Raw genomic sequence first — 18257 nt, forward strand, 5'->3', positions numbered from 1 at the left:
CTCTTTTCTATTGGAATTCGTCTGACTGATGTTCTGTGTTCATATTTGAAGGACTTTACAACCTTTTGCATTACTTTCTTTAGCATGCACATTTACTTTCAGACAGACGGATAGATACAGTGATACGTCTGTTACTGGGTTTGTCTTAAATATTTACAGCGTGATCCAAAGAAACCTTACACAAGCTCTAACATTTCGTCTGCCAAAACATATCAATTAAACACAGGCTACACTTTGGCAAAGAAGCAGTGTTTTGATTGTGTGTCTGTATCAGTGAAACACAGTCTGACATGTAACCTCTGCCCTCGAGCCGACGGCTATCAGCTGTCCCACAGTCACCGTCTGCAATGTACAGTACAGGTTATACAGTTTAAAGAGATTATCTACGTCAGCCGCTGTGGTCACAGACAGTGCAAGTGTAAATGGGAATCTTTGTCAGGGGATTTAATTCCTCACATACAGTTTACTACACACTTTTGTGAGTTATTGTGGAGCAAATGTGTGTGTGCATGTAGAAGTTGTTTAAAGCTACATAGTCAGATTAAGTCATTGTCCAATAGCAGTCTGATTTCCATTCACGGTTTATATCGTGCAACACCACTTTTGTCAGCAGATGGCAGCATATTTCAATCTAAGAAGTCATGATTCATTTTTAAACAGATTCTCCAAAGTGCAATCAGTTTTTCCTCATGTGAAAAGATGTTAGATAGTGGAGGACAGGATTTAACCAAATAACTAATACTGCTTATTTGATCCACTTGATATTGGACACTTTCTATTGTGCAAGAAATATTGTCTTTTACATTTGCATTGTTCAAAAAGTAACACAAGGCATCTTTACATACTTTCAGTTATACTTAAAATGTACTTCTACATTTTACATTTCTTTATTTAGCAGATGGTTTTATGTAAAGGGATGTACAAATAAAAGAGCATTTACATAATACAGAGCCATGTTTACAAGTAGGACTAGAGTTTAACATATCAAGGTTATAACATCTACAATATCATGTAAATCAATTATATTTGTATCTGTTAAATCTGAAGAATGAAGACTGTATTAGAATGATGGCATTGCTGTGGCTGCGCTGTAGGTAGAAGCAAAGCCACAGGAAGAATGGGAAGAGATGTAAATAATTTAGGGGAAAGGTATTTGCTTATTATCCTCCAACAATTCAAACAAACAGACACAAACACCACTCATAAGACCGGCACTTCAGTTTGCAACCTAACTAAAACATATTCCTGTTATTAATGATATTAAAAATTGATTTAATTCAGAGTATATTAATGCAAGAGTATTACACAACTAAGCAGATTTACAAAGTATATTTGATTTGAATAAATATGATTATCAGAACCAAGAATCATTTGTCGCGGAATTGGACCTTCTCTGGTTTGGGGACTTTAAAATGATCTTATTTTTGATTTATCCGCAAACACTTGATCTGTCATTTTGAATATATTTATGAGGTTTTCTGACATTGGATGGGTCGAAACGAAGTGCTCCATCTAGGCATATTTTGATATGCGTATTATTCATTTTTTATTTATGATGACAAAGTATAATGATAATAATTAGGAGACAAAAAAAGAATTGATTGTCACACGGCAGAATCATATAAAATAAACTGATGAAAACAGTATAAAAAACATTCTTAACCTATACAGCTCTTCCATCCCTTGAACACATAAGATAAATATTTAAAGAATGTTGGCATAAAATAAAAGTAAATGGAGACAAATACTGTTTATTGTGTCCCACAATATCATATCACAGAAAATATGATGTTTCAGCCCCTAAATTTACCACCTTTCTTAATAAATCTATGGAATGGTACAGAGTACTTGGACAGAGTACAAGTTGTTTGATCATTTCCTTTTTAAACTTTTAATGACACATCTTTGTCTTACATTATTTCTCTTATAAAAAGCGTATTTTACACAGACACTATGTCAGTGAAACACACTTAACTGACATCAGTCAAAGAAAGAGAGAAGAGAGAGAGAGAGACACTGAATCAGTTTTATTCTCATGATAAGATTAAGACAAGACACGCAGGGTTTCTTCTTTATCTCCTTGTCTTTTGTAAGTCGAAGTGAGGGAGTCAGAAAGACACATGTCAATCATCTTCTCATTTGGGATCTCATGGAACCAACTCCTACATGAACTCAACAAACATCATAAAGGTTGTGTGAAGTCTTGTAATGTCAAACCTTTCCATATACCTAACTGTCTAAAACTAAACTCATTGGAATTAATGTTAAATGTTTTGAGTTTGCTCCTCACAGGTAGTGAGAAACCTGTACGTGCGCGCACAAACATCACATTCACAGCACTAAAACCCTCCGCGTTTTAAAGGTTGTCCATCATTAATCCGTTTCCTTTCCCCCGCATGATCAGCCAATAGGAACCGAGCTTAATGAATCCGCTGCAAGGTTAATTTGGCCAGTAATGGCATTAAACGGATGTATGGAAACAGTTTCTCCTCTAAATACCAATTCATTACATCTACGCTTATTAAGAGCGAGGACTATGAAATGATGGCCGGCGTCGGCGCATTAAGAGTCATTAGCTCCACATGCTTGTATATTTGCCTCGCTGAGGTTTTTCTGGGGCTGCGTCATTATTCCTCTGGCTAACCTTCTACCTCATATTTTCATCATTCTGGCCCACATTTGCATCTTTGCATCCCTCCGTTGCATACTTAGTCAGGGTCCGTTGAGTGGGCCGAGCCATTTGAACGGGAAGATGAGGCGATTACGCTTCTAAACGGACGGCTACGGAGAAACGGACACGCAGTATCCAAAACAAAATATTTCATCCCACTCGTTTCGTTTCAGCGTTTCTCTCCCTCTCCGACCACTTCAAATGGCATCTCAAGGTTGTGTGTGTCTAATGTTAAGCTTTCATTTTAATTTCAGCCCCTCATCCTCAATTACGTTTCTCTACCTATGAAGGTGCGCGCATTAAAATAGTGGTGTTGTGGTCTGAAGGGCTGTAATTACACAGTCTCTCTCTCTCGATCACCCGCACGCGCCGACTATAATGGATCATATATTATTTTTTATTAGCTTTTGTTTTACAGAGTCGATTAAACAATAATAACAATAAAAGATGCAATTAATCGCAAAGGCAATGAATGGTGGTTGTGATGGCCATCAGTGTGCTTTCAGCAATGCGATTTCATAATTACCCACCACACACACACACACACACACACACACACACACACACACACACACACACACACACACACACACACACACACACACACACACACACACACACACGCGCGCGCACGAGAGCTTTAATAGATGCTGAAGCGCTACAACAGAGGCGAATGAAACCCATAATGTAATTAAACAAAACCGCTCTGCGTAATTATGAGAGGAAGGCTGATTGCAGAAGCCGGGGGTGTGATGATGTCAAACTTGGGCAGGCCGGGGACATTAAGTGCGTGAAGATATGAACAGTCTTTTGGAAAAGCATTAAATTGACATCCTTAAGTGCTGGGGATTAGCCGCCTCTCCAAGATCCGGAGACACGTTTGCGCGTGTCTGTCCTGCACTGAGGATTTCTCTGGGGTTAGTCCGAGATGGCTTTCCAAAGCGTAGGAAAGCGAAGACAGAGGATGAGCGAGTCAACCCCACTTGACTTTCTTGGAGAGACCTCTTTCTGTCTCTCTTTCTCACACACGCGCGCACGCACGCACGCGGCTGACATGCATATTGACCCTGGAGTTGTGTGTGCTTGCTGAATTCAGATGGTATGCTAATTCGTCTGCTATTCCGTCTAGTTAGTGTGGTCACTGCGTAAGCGTACTATGCTGTTTTAACAGGTTTTATGCACAACTCGAGACGCTCAACGTGCCACGTGCAGTGGAGACAAGCTGTGTTTAATATGTTAAGACTGAGATAAAGAGACTGTCTGGGTAATTATACCTTCATTTATAAAACGAGAACCAACAGATGATCAGCTCTTTTATATCCGAGTCTCACATCTGGAAGTGTTAACAAGAGACTTTTACTTTACATTGATGTATTTTGCAGACGCTTTTATCCAAAGCGAATTACGATGCTTTATCCTATACATTTGTTTTTAAGTATGTGCAATCCACTAGGACCGAACCTACCACTGAGCTACAGTAAAGCAAATACTTTTGAAGTATTCCTTCATCATTTACTCGTCGTCATGTCATTTCAAACATGTATGAGAACACAAAAGAAGATATTTTATGTTGATAAGCAAACAACAATGAACTTCATTGACTTCCATTGTGTGACCACAAAACCACTGAGACATTTCTCAAAATACCTTCTTGAGTTCCAGAGAAGGAAAAGTGAATGATGACAAAGTTTATATTTTTGAGGTCCTTTGGTGCGTTTGATGGATAGCAATGTAATGCAAAGGCCGGGTCAGTACACCAAACTAAATTTCCGAAAGCACAACATCTGAAATAAATGCTCATTGGATGTCAACGTGACAAAAGAAAATTCAAAATAGAAAAGGCTTATTTTTGCCCATGCGTAGCAATCTGGAATAAAACGTTTTCTTGGGATACATTTTCCAAAATCTTCAAATCCAGAATTAAATAATGATTTTCAGTCTCTGACATTTGGAGCAAACTGTTTGTGAACAATCCTTAACTCTCTTTTCTTCTGCACGAGGCTGTTTGCTTATTACAGCACAATGAGAAACAGAACACACACAAATATGATTGACTTTGTGAATCCCCGCAGCACACAGACAGATAGATGGATCTGTTTTACAGGCCCATATAAAAGCAATCTGTTTCACACTGTAAGTACCTGTTGAGTTATGGCCACTGACTCAAGGTCAGTCTGTCAGAATCTTCTCTTCTCAGATGGCATTTACACAGACAGACAGAGAGAGAGAGAGAGAGAGAGAGGGGAGATAAAAAGGTGAAGAAAAATAGGGTTCGTCCGCTGGCTTTGGAAATGTGCAGCGACAGCGAGCCTTTACCGAAAGTGAAATTCTGCTTTTGTAAAGCCGTGTCTTTTGTGTGCATGTTTAAAGATAGAGAGAGTGAATGGGTGATGAAATGAATGCGTGTGTTATAAAATGATGTCACTATGTTAGATTAAAGCAGTAATGAAGCGCGCTCAGACCATTAGGCGTGTAATGCGTCTCCAGAGAGACAATGCATCACAGCCGGAGACGCACGAGCGGCATTGTAGAACGAGAGGCCGGTACATTTAAGCTATTTGTATTTCAGTAGGTTAAAATCTCTCTTTACCTCATTCTCAACCAATCGGATGCAAGAGACGGAGAGGGAAAGGTTAAAGTGCAGCGAGTTACAGACACACCGGGGTCTTAAACCAACAGCATTTCTCCACAATGCCCTCGTGAGTGCCAGTGATGCTCGGATTGGATTCAGACAGGTGTGAGTTTGACAAAGTACAGGCTTCAAAGCTTCAGGGGTAAAAATCACACCTGTCACTGTAGTAGATCAATGGTGTAAACAGACTGCGAAAGCAACAGAAGCGAAGACAATTCCAGATAAATACAGGATGGATGGCTTTATCTTGAGCTGAAATCAAAATCTAATTGGATATATTTTTAGCAGTTAACTCTCAGTTTAAGGAGGGGGTCTCGCTGCACGCCGAGCACTATGATTATTCAAATGAGTACTCTACCTTACATTTTAATGACTTGTGTTAGCCGTAATTAAGGTGTCAATTAAAATAGCGATTCGTGACGACGAATACATTTTCGTTCCGGCTTAACAACAATAGCATGTAGATAATTGTCTGCGACTAGAAGACATCATCGCCCTTATCAGCCCTCATGAGAACCCAATGTTCCCGTGACTCCGGAACGTTTAAAAGAGGACCAAATGGCTGATTGGAGATCAGTCTAAGATCTGATGGAGAGTCTGAGCTCCGGGTGCAAGTTCAAAATGGATCATTTTTTTAAATGTTCAAAAGCTATATGGAAAAAACATCATTGGCTCACTATAGACCACTTTGGAAGACATAACGGCGGTTCAACGCTGGTCCAGAAGAACTAACAATGAACAATATTTCTACAGCATTTATTTATATTAATTCACCTTAACTTCGGCATTTACTAATACACTATTAGAATCATGCACCATGAACTAACATAAATAACTGTATTGAAATGAACTAATATTGAGAAGGGTAAATAAATGCCGAAAACGAAATCGTTCATTGTTAGCTAATAATAACAAATAGTGTTTATTTGAAAAGAATTACCAAAAATGTAAAAAAAGTGAAACAAAACGTTCTTACAGACCTGTTTTTAAATCTTTTAAAGTGGTGTACGGATCTAAAGATGGGTGTCATGGACGGTTGTTAGGGTGTTGCTATGTTGTTTGCCGGAACTGCCCTGAGTCGCCAAGATTATACTAGATTGATTATTTTCCAGAAAACAAATTTGATTGTGATCGTTCCTTTTGATTCAGCCATCTGTGCAAAAATTCTCTACAACGAAAAGCCTATTCAAGCTAGTTTTGTGCAGAAATAAAGGCTTTTACAGAGACCGTTTCAAATGTTTAACTCTAAATGTCGTACTGTGAATACAACCCATTCATTCATGTAAATCAAGAAAGAAAGAAATGTAAAACCTGTTGGCTCGCTAGTAAAATCACAGAAAGCACACAAACTCACACATAATTTGAACTTTATTTCAATACTATGCATAATTACCCCATGTACCATCGTCTACACACACACACACACACAGCTGTTTGTGTTCATTCATCATGTTGTCAAATCTATCAGAGAGAGAGAGAGAGAATTGTCGTTTTATGACTGCGTGCTAAAATAAAAAATGAACCACTGCACTTATTACGGGGAACGCAGGCTTTCAAGTGGTCAAGTCCTTTTGTTATTTGCATAATTTATTCCTGTTTTTCTTTCTCTTTCCGCCTTTGCACAATTTTCTCCTAATTTGCATAGACTGTCCATTTAAAGGGTCCTTAAACAGAATTACTGCCCCACACACTTTAATTGTTGCACAGTAAGAAAATTACACTTAACTTGAAGGGACAAAACAAAGCCATTAAAATAGAAGTCAATTTGAGAGAACAATGTAAGATTTAAAGATAAAAAATAAAAACGTACAGTGATATCTTTCTATAAATATTCATTTGACACACAAGCAATATTTAAAAGCACAAAATGATCTAATTTACTAAAATAACATGAAATGACAACACATAGAATTTCTTTGAGGAGTTTGTATTTTTAAACTGCTTCTGTGTATACTAACAACAGTACAATGGCAGCAGTCAAGGTAAAAACACACAAATCCCCAACTGTAATTTTACAATTAAACATGATGCTAAGTAAAACAAACAAGTTTCTATTTTAGCGTTGTCAGTATTTGTGTTAATCTTACAATCTCATTTTTAAACTTTGGAAAGTGTCCCTGTAACTTCTCGAAGATTAAGATAGCTTGGACAAATTCTTCACCAAAGTGTAGTTACGTAAATCCAAAAACACACAGGTTAGTTTGGATATGATTGTGGGTACTTGTCTTTATCAACACACACGCACGCACGCGGAGGTCCACAGAAATCAGCAAGCAGGGGTTTAAGATAAACATTTTTTATTACCAAACAGTTGACAACACCCCAAAATTCATGAAAACAAACGCAAGAGAGACAACTGAGGATACAGAAACACACTCCATGTCCATTCATTAAATCTCATAACCCATTCAGGATAAATTCATATCACACCTCTAAATGTGTTTTGTATATTGAGATGCACTGTAAAACAAGACATGTCTGTTATATTTTGTGGGTTGAAGAACAGAGGTGATCCTCTAAAAGCCTCTAAAAGGTGTGTGAAGTTGTAATGCAGTTTCGTTGGCCACACCGCACACACCACAGGAGGTTTTCTGGTGTGTATTTTGGTGTCTGGCTGTCTCCGCGATAGTAAATCTTTAGAGGTTTAGAGAAATTCATCAATAGATGCCATGTGCTCCTATCTAACCTTTCATGTTCCATTACTCTAGTTTGGTTACATCATATGTATTGTCGTGTAACACACTCTTTTTCTTCAGGGTGCATCTTAGAAAGATCCTTACACGCAGATAGACATGGGTTGAGAAATCTTTGTGTCTTGGGTCAAAAGCTCTAAATCATAATTTAATGAGCTGCAGTGCTGTCTACATAGGCAGCATCCTAACGGCTATGGACCCTAACAAGTGAACGATGAAGAAACTGTTAACAGTCACTTTCACATCACACAAAGAGACTCGACGAAAGCTGACAGCTGAGTGATGTTTTGTTGCCAACTGCTCCGTTCTCAAATAAACAAACCAAATCTTAGATGAACCAGAAAATGATTTATTTTCAAAGATGGATATTTTATACAAAAAGAATCAAACATGACGATATTTTGCAGTATCATTTCTCAACATTTCGTATTCGGACATTTTACACTGAGCTCATTGCTTTGCATTCTGGGATTGCCTAATCCGCAAGGCATTCATGCAATGCAGTCTGAGGACTTTTATTAATGTGTGCGTTATTCATTTGATTATTTTCTTTAATAAACCAGCGTAATATTGCTGTCTTTTTCTTGGAACAGCTTTTATGTTGTGAATGATGCTCTCAAACATCATCTGTGGTTTGAAACAGCTCTGCTGTGGATGACAGTGTTTTGCATAGAATGCTACAGTCTATTGTGTTTTGTGGGGGGAAAATAAATCTCCTTTAAAGTTTTAATCCCTAACAACCGTTTTAACATGACAGATGGTTTAAAAAAGTGAAGTCCCCTTTAAGTGGCTCAAAATCAGAAAAGCTGCAGTCAGGACGAAAAAGAAAATCCTTTAAGACACCAGCAATGCAAAAAACATGACGGAAGAAAACAAATGGCACTTTTAGAAACCAGTTGAAAACCTAATTTACAATAACTGTAAGTTATACACGTAGTGAGCAACGTGGTAACACGCAATACAGTGACGCATCTCGTTGAGAATCATCATCATCAGGATGGAGGTGTGTTGTGTCTAGTTCAAAAGAAGGGACTTCAATTTGGTTGAATTCACAACTCAATTTCAACCCCGTGGATCTTTACGCAGCCTTTTCAAGGAATTCCTCCCATTCGTCTCCTGGAACGAAGTCAATTCACCCTCCTGAACTGAAACAGCATGGAAATAAAATCCACCCGCATGCGTTCACACAGAGGGAGCACTTTTTGGCTGAACGTCTCCGTGCGAGTCGGCACCCACACTGCTGCTTTGGTGATTTACTTTCAGAAACAAGCACGATATCTTAATTCCCTTTGGTGGGATTCGTAAAAACTCGAAGGAAGTAAACAGACACATCGGTAGCGTGGTCAGCCAAGCATACTTTGAGTGTTTGTGATGAAGTAAACTCCACGCTATTTTTAAAAACACCCAAAGCCTTAAGCGAAGATGAACATCCTTCCAAAAGGCATGCGCGCTTTCATTCTCACTGAGCAGTTTCACACTTGGCCGTGTGGCAATGTTTTATTTTTGGTATAAATATCGAATACGTCTAAATTCAATTATTTTGGTCAGCGATATTGTCTTATTTCTCAAAGACAGTCTGTACGATTTGAGATGGCAACAAAGCTTGTTGCAATATGGATTAAATAAGACCTACAGTGTAGAAATCAATAATTGAAAATTGTTGAGTATAAGAATTGTTATTTCCACCGAAATAAGCCAAACTTGCAAAAATAATGTTTTTTTCTAAACGGGATTCAAATTCTCACCACTACTGGTTGACCAATATACCATCGTCTGGTTTGATCCCATTGTTGATGCAATGCAAATCATTTTTGAAATACAGCATCTATCGGCTCATGTTAGGTTATTCACACTCACAGAGCAATGAGCGATGCTGAAAGTGCCACAGACTTTACACATGACTGTAAATGAACCTATGAAAGTGCAAACAAACAAAGTTCAGGGAATTGGACTCAACAGGGTTTTGTGGTATGTGGAAATGCTCTGTGCTTCTCTCTCACACACACACAGACAAGCCATTTCTATCAGACACTTTCCTGAGGTTTTATCACCCATCGCCCTCACACTCACACACACACACACAGATTCTTTAAATGGCCCGGATCTGTCCATTCTCCAGTGAAAATGGAGGAACTGGATTTACAATTAAAGCTCACCACATAAATAACCTTTACAAGGCCAAAAACACACACATTGAATGTATACCATGGCAATATGACCAACCAACCAAACCAAGTCCAACTACCACACAGAGACGCCTCGTCTCCATGGCACACGCAACACATCCATTAGATATCGATATTTCCTTGCCGTACTCTCTCTATCGCTCTAACTCAGATATATGTGTCCGTCATACACTGATCTGTCTGTTCCGTTGATGTCAGTGTCTCACTGTGATCTGTTAGGCTCAGCCTGGAAGGACCGTAAACATTATTGTCCTCTTCCAGGCAACCAGAACAACTCCGAATGATCCTGCTGCCGTGCTCTGAAGCCCCCAGATCGAGCCCCTATGGCTTTGAGCAAGTCCCGCCCTTTTTATCTCCTGTCCACTAGGGGGAGCTCTCACACACGGTCAAGCGCCGTGGGTAGAGAGCGAGCACGAGTGCTCAGCAGGGTGTGTTCGTGTCGAGGCAGAGGTGTCGGTGAGAGGAAACAGCAGAGTTTGAGGTCCCGTTGTTCTGTCCGATCATGGCTACCGTCAGAGACTCCAGGCTTCTAAGAGAGTCTCTGTGATTGGTCGGCTTGAAGGTTAAGGATGACGTGATGTCTGCTGATTGGCTGAAGCCAGTCCGCTTGTCTACCGAGTCATCCCCTGAAGGCCTGTAGAGGGGACTGCCTTCAGACCTAGAGTCAGAATTGGCGTTTTCAGGAAAGCTGAATTCCTCAAACACTGCAATCTCCCTCTGGGTTGATGGGTAATATGTCTTGGTAAGGCTGGTAGCGCTTGAGCCATCACTTTCAGAGGTGTTTGCACCTAGGTTGGTGGTTGGGTATGAGTATCCAACAGCTGGTAAGGGATTAGGAGGAGTGATACCCCGGGGCAGGTACCCTGACGGAGGAGGTGGAGGGCTGTAGCCGGTAGGTAAGACGGCCTGCGAAGGGTAACGTGGGTTTGGGTAACTGTACGCGGCTAGGCTAGGTGAAGTGTTGGCACTGTAGGCTGGCACCAGACTGGCATGGGAAGGGGTGGGGTGGAAAAGAGAGCCCCCATACGTGCCTAAAGGCTGCAGGTATGGCGTGCAGAAGGGGGCGCTGCTGTATTCCTGATTTCCAGTTTGACTGGTACAGTTACCGCTGGAGAAAGGTTCGGACAGGCTACCGTTGCCAACAATGGGTGAGTTACACACAGACACATCGGACACACTTAACGGTCCTTTAGGAAGAAGTTCAGGAACACAACCCAACGGGGTATACACTGTCTCAAGCCAAGGCTCCGCCTCTATCTTTCGTCCGTTTAGAAGAGGCAGGGCATTGTTCACCACACCCGGTCCGTTAACGCTAACAGAAACGGCTGCGTCCGGATATCTCATAAGTCCGTTTTCGCAGGGTAGATCCAATATGGAATACCTCTCGGCGTACCTCTTGAGCAGGTTAGATGCAGTCAGAGCTGAAATGTCATCATTGGCCCATGAATGCTGGTATGCCACAGCAGAGGACGAACCTGTTAACCTCGGATCTTGGAGTCCTTCGATCTTACGTCCTGGTGAACGGGTGGTGGAGGTGATGTCATAGTGTTGCTCCGCCCACTGTGACTGCTCTGGGCTCCACTGCATCGTCACGCCTGCCAGTCAAACGAAGAAAACGATTATCAAACAAATTGTCTTTTGAACATCAATTAAAGCTCACCGAAGTTCATGGAATATAAACAGCATTGAAACTGAATTTTGGAAATTTCTATTTCATTTCAATTCATCATAATTCACTTATCAATATGAAAGAATAAATAATATTATTTATTCTAAAGTAATAAAATAAAAAATATTGAAATAAAAATTATACCAATTAAACTTGTTATTATGCTTTCTTGTGATAAAAATTACATTTTCCACAAAATCAAGAAATGTTTATATAATTAACAATAATAGGCATATATATATATATATATATATATATATGAGAATGCACAAGGACAAAAGTAAAAATTATAAATAAGGCTAATAGGAAGTACAAACAATAATTGAACAATCAAAATGAACGACGAATACAAATGTAAATTTGAAATTAAAGCACAAGTGAACATTGTAATGCTAAAATGAAGCACAAATGATTTTATAAACATTAAAATAAAACAAAATGGCTTTTAAAACTGCATAGCATGTCCAGTTTGAAGTGACTTTGGATAAAAACATCTCCCAATGTTTTTGAACATATTTGCAGGGTAAAGCTGGACTTTACAGACACAGTAGTAGCATTCTGTTTGTTTCATGATGTTTAATTTCACAAAATGAGCTAGATTATGAGGGAAGTTTACATTGGGTTGTGTACTGGTCGTCTTGCATGCGCGTGCACACACACATCAATGATGATATCATTACGGCGTGATGCTGAGACACAGCAGAAGGCTTCATCTCAAGTGAATGAAATAAAAGCTCTTTAATGTAATCAAGGAACCTCATATTACACTCGCTCAGTTTGTCTCTCGGTTTCACCGACTCGCACACAACACACAGGAACATAATATTTCAGCATACTGTAATAATGAATGATCAATAACCAGCTCTCGGCATTAGCAACTGAACCCGACAACAGATGTCACCCCTAAAAATACCGTATCTCTGTCATTTCTGCTCCGCACACATACACACAACAGCACCCAGATTCTAGTTTACGAAAACAAAGAGCTTTTCTTTGATTTGAACTTTGGCATATGGCTGAACGGACAGAGACAGATCAGGGGAGAGAAGGAAAAGAAAAGAGAAAAGGGGAGAGATTATTTTAGCTTTTAAAAATACACCTAATGTCAGTAATGTTTAAAGGTGGAGATCAGTAAACTTGTCATAAACTTGTTTGTCTGACTGTACTAATGGAGAATAGATTTGGGAAAGCATTATGCATCAGAGACATCACAACGGTTTGTTTAGACACAACAAACAAAATAAAACAAAAGAGACGTTTGTCAATTTCACAGCAGATGGATATTGATTTCAGGCTGATGGAGGAAAATTTACATGTTCTATCCATCTCAATTAAAAACCGCCCATTACGTTCAATTCTATTAGGCAGAAAATCCTCTCTGATCAATACACACAACTCCAGGTCACTCCGTACACTCTCACAGGGGAAAAGGTTGGATTTTACAGCTAACACACACGCGAATGTGAAAAGAACAACAGTGATCCTCTGAAACGTTAACTAACATAAATCAATGATTTTGAAAATCTTTCTTTAAGCTCATTAAACACAAAGCTTACACAAAAATTAACATTTCGTCATCATTTATTCATCCTCATGTGTGTGTGTGAGTCTTTCTTCAGGGGAACACAAAAGAAGATATTTTGAGAAATGTCCCAGTGGTTTTGTGTTCATACAATGGAAGTGAATATTTGATATTGATTTGAAAATATTCAAATATTTTCTTTTCTGCATTGTTCAGGTGGTCTCCAAACAAAAACTATTACTGCTAATTAAACTCTCCTAAATCTCAAAGATTAATCAACAAAAAAAAAAAAATCTGTTTTCTGACTGAAAAACACTATAAATGACAATTAATCTTGAAAATGTATATCCTAATGCAGTCAAATACAGTACAACGCATGCAGGGAACTACAGATCAACTGCCAAAGTTGTATCTACAAAAAATATTTATGTAGAATCAATACAAAATAAATAAGTAAACTTCATTTGACCAATTTAAGCGGGTTTAACATAATAAAATTGAGTTGGATTTACTTCATAATTTGTTCAATTAAAATGATTTAGACTAAATGACCTGTGTGTGTGTGTGTGTGTGTGTGTGTGTGTGTGTGTGCGTCTTTCTGTTGTTCCAAAATAGCCCCTTCACCACAAATTACACATGTTGGGTTTCCCCGTTTTATGGGGACTTTGCAAAAATGTTTGATACTGTACAAACTGTATATTGTATCTCCTCACCCTAACCATCACACAATTCCTTTCTGCATTTTTATATTTCACAATAAACATCATTTAGTTTGATTTAGAGGCTGTTTATCAAAGATACAATAAATATCACCACACAATTGTACGACTAAACCAGGACACACACACACAGCGATCTCTCTAGCAATGTTCCGTCCTCTCGAGGAAGACGTTTCATTAGCTGGTTTAAGAGGAAGAGCACTTCATCATCTGCTCCTCACTGAGAGTTTATAAACTCTTTAAACGACGCTTACAATGTGAGTCTATGTACATGTATATGACCTACTATTTAAAACCAGAATCGCATCGACGGACAGCGAGACTCACATCGCCGGAGTGAAATCTCAGGTTTCTCCAGACGCAAAATCAATACATCACACGCACCCGCACACACACACACACAGCATCCATAAAGCACTTTTATGGAGTAATTAAACAGCCCTTACTGTCGCCAACAGCAAAACAATAAAAAGATAGACACACACAAAACACGCACACATAATCCAGAGCAATGACTTCAACAAGTGCATATTGTGATAGACATCTTTAAAAAAGATCACGAAAAATATTGATAAAGAAACTAACTATTTTCAGATCAAAGTCCACCATGTTTTATATTTGATCAGTGTGTGTGTGTTCTCTGGGACTGAAGCCCATGACCTTGGCAGTTCAAACACAATGTCTTACCAACTGAGCTACAGGAACATGACGTTTCGTTACGTCTGTAAACGGTGACCAGGCCTGTAAACAATAGACAGATTCTCATCGACTAATAACCTAATAAACGCCTTTGTCTCGACAAGCATGTCATTCAAGAGCTACAGCAGATATTTCCGTGAACAATGATCAGTTCAATCTAAATATTGCATGTCTTTACAGGACAGCGGTCACATGGGGCACTTTTAAAGAGCTTTAACTGTATGTGAAGACAGCAGGTCAACAAACATCTGCGATTGTTTCAGTTTCAAAATCAACAACATGAATAAATGATGGCAGAACGTTCATTATAAAGCGACCTATTTCCAGGTCCGCTTTACAAACCAGCCAAAAAGATTGAGATCATATCATTTGTCTATTAATAAAGCAGAAAATGCATTTGATACTAAACCACACTCATGCTGGACACAAAGGGCATGATTTTCACTCTGTGTGTGTGTGTGAACAGTTCTCCTGTTGTTTCTGCGGTTTGACCATTGTGTGAGTGGCGGGGTGGAAGCCCTCTAATTCTTCTTTAATGTGAATGGGCCATTCAATCTCAACGTCCTCTCTTCAAAAAGCCTGACTTTCAGTCCTGCCTGCTGAGTGCTGCAACAGAGAGAGAGAGAGAGACTGACGGCACATAATCTCGGCAGCTAAGGGTCTCTGAAAGTCGAAGCTCGGAGATGGAAACAAAAGTATTATACTATTTTTTACCAAAAACGACTAGATTTTGAATGTACTTAAGTATTAAAGTAAAAAGAAACACGTAGAAATGTATGAGTTAAAAGCATGACATGCTTTATGATGTCGTTCATTATACTCGATTAGAGAAAAAATACTTGGATACTGTCTGTCTCCTACAAAACTTGATAAAGGAGAAATTTTGAAGATTCTAAAAATCACTTTTCACTACTCGTGAATGTAAGTAGTGCCAGCCGGCACGATCTGTGCGGTGTGTAAACACAATCTCATGGCAATTATTTTTAAGTATTTTGTAAGGTGGCTTATTCGTAAGAATCCACAAAATCTCATTTGTTTCTCCCCAGTGATGTTTAGGGATGGTGTCAGGAATGGAGCTTCAAATGTAGCTTTTTGAATAATCGCAAGTTTTGTGTGATTCACATTGAACAATGGTATTTGAGCAAAAGAGCTAATCTAAACATTATTAGTTCATCAGCCTGATCGACGATATTCTGTGAAGAACTGCATCAGTTTCAATCTCTTCCTCACACCAGTCGAACAATACATTGCTTTTAATGTGGAATATTTGTAAGAGTGATTTTACCCGTTTAGAGCCTAACAGAGGAAGAACTGTCCGTGTATAAAAAGAGCTAAACATTTTACAAACATTTCCTTTCTGGGTTCCAAAGAAAAAGAAAAACAGCATACAGGCCAATTTTTTGTGGAACCAGCCCTTGTAATCCAAATTAATTTAAGTGAATCAAACATTTGACTTCCTCAAATGAAAAGATTCAGACCTCATTTTTTCCCCATCACTTCACTCTCTCTCTCTCAGACAGATTATTTAAAACCTGCATAAAGGACATAGCTGGAGCTTAAATCACTTTCATATCTCACTAAACGGGAGACGAACGCTACGCATGTCAATGACCGATTCAATTCCACACGCCATTTTCCTCCTAATTAACACAGTACCGTCTTCATTTAGAGACACAATGCAGAGCGCAGTGCTGAGGCCGTCTGCCGCTGACATCGGCCTTTAATAGGGCTTTAGCATATTAAACAGCTCAATCATCCACACACACACACACGCACGCGCACACACACACACACACACACACACACACAAGAGTGCTCTGAGTAATAGCAATAGAAATCAGGATGATAACATAAAGAACTGAATGTATGACAGAAGAAAACACAAATGCTAAAAATTATAATAACAGATTAAGTAATGTAAGTAAGTTCTACTTACTCAAAAGTAAAAGTGTATTTCAGGAACTTTTCAGGGAACGTTTAAGTAAGTAAGATGATTATTTCGATTAACTTTAAGTTTTAACTAAAACTTAAAAAAATGTTTTGCTCTTTGTTCAATTTACTTAATTTAAAGATGTAAGTTCAACACAACAGGAGCAAGTTCAAGCTCATTTTCTCTTGTTTGGTGGGTGTGTCAAGAATGTCTGCCCAATCAGCAGCAACATGTATGTAACCCATGCGGTATAAAGAGACAGCTCGCACAATGGGTCCAAGTAAAGTCGGTTAAATGTGTCCGCTGCAGCTCAGTATACGCAACAATTGAAGATATTAGAAGAGATGTTTTTTGCAGTATTCAACACGTATTTATACCGACTTCATCAGGCTCTGAAAATTCTCCCAAAAGAACACAAAGAATGGCCTTCACAGCTGCCATAGTTCAACTCTTTGTATCATCCCAACAGAGAGTTCAACCGCACCTCCATTTCCATTTAAAAATGTTTTGCAACATTTATATACCACATAGAAATAGAAACAAATAGCCAAACTAAAGCGGCAAAATTGGATGAATTATATTGCCATTTGTATTCCTGACAGTTTATGAGTTAGCTTGGTCCGCTATCTACGCTAAAGTTTACATCTCGTAAACAGTAATCCGCTAATCGTAGTTAATAACGGAAGTGTGGCAGAACTAATATTTTTATTTGAAGTTGAAGATGAAACGCAACACAATCGTATCTTGCCACAGAGTGACACTTTTTATGTTCTGTTAAGCTATATAAGCTATACTACTGCTTGCTATCGGGGAAATTTTTCTTGAATTAGCACTATTGTTTTACTGGTTATTCTTAATGAAAGTATGAATGAACTGATATGTCAGCATAAATGACCACTTCAATATCGAGCCATGAATATTATGTTACTTACACCATGGTCTGTTTGAATACTGTATTCTGATTGGCTGGAGGGTGTGCATTTAACCCTTTTATCGCACGGTTAGCTCCTATCAGTTTGATTACAATCAAATAAATAACTTCTTTTCACCGGTTTGATCTGAAGCTACACTGTGAACATCAATAACCGCTTTTACTTTGCAAATAACCATGCTATAAGCGGGATAATCCACAGCTAGCCGTGTGTCAAAGGGTTTTAATGCACGACATGGAGGCCAAGAAACACACGATGATGTATGTTAACTACACTATTGTATAGCAAATAAAGTGCCGTCTTTAGCCTAAACATACACCATTACAAATCTAGCATGGAGTGAAAGATGTTTCATCATATTTAATGAAACACCTGACAAATTACCAATAAACTGTACTTTATATTAATTCTTATTAATGGTTGATAGTTGAAAAGTTATTAAACTTGTTTTTGACACTGTCAAAATATAACACTGATAGTTTTTACTTGTTTTTCTAATGCATTTCATCACCGTGATACCGTCTACCGTAATAAAAGCTTCATCAATTACGGTAGTACCACATAAAAATTTACTACCGTCACTAGCCTGTACTTATTTTTTACC

General features: G+C 38.7%; 1 protein-coding gene across 2 annotated transcripts in view; it reads right to left on the reverse strand.

Annotated features, from left to right (window-relative positions):
• Window positions 1-7221: 7221 nt before the first annotated feature.
• LOC306896433 (fidgetin) overlaps window positions 7222-18257 on the reverse strand; it is a 12129-nt gene continuing 1093 nt past the window's right edge. The window contains exons 2-3 of one of the 2 annotated variants that reach the window (XR_013786914.1): window positions 8861-11890; window positions 7222-8293 (exon numbers count right to left, since the gene is read on the reverse strand). Coding sequence is in view for 1 of the 2 variants with exons in the window: in XM_079460431.1 (XP_079316557.1) it covers window positions 10603-11769 (1167 nt within the window). In the remaining variant the exon portion in view is untranslated. Of the gene's footprint in view, window positions 8294-8332; window positions 11891-18257 lie in introns of those variants that run through there. The other variant, XM_079460431.1, reaches the window with a different exon arrangement.

This window comes from Barbatula barbatula (assembly GCF_947034865.1).
Source record: "Barbatula barbatula genome assembly, chromosome: 7".
Taxonomy (NCBI): domain Eukaryota; kingdom Metazoa; phylum Chordata; class Actinopteri; order Cypriniformes; family Nemacheilidae; genus Barbatula; species Barbatula barbatula.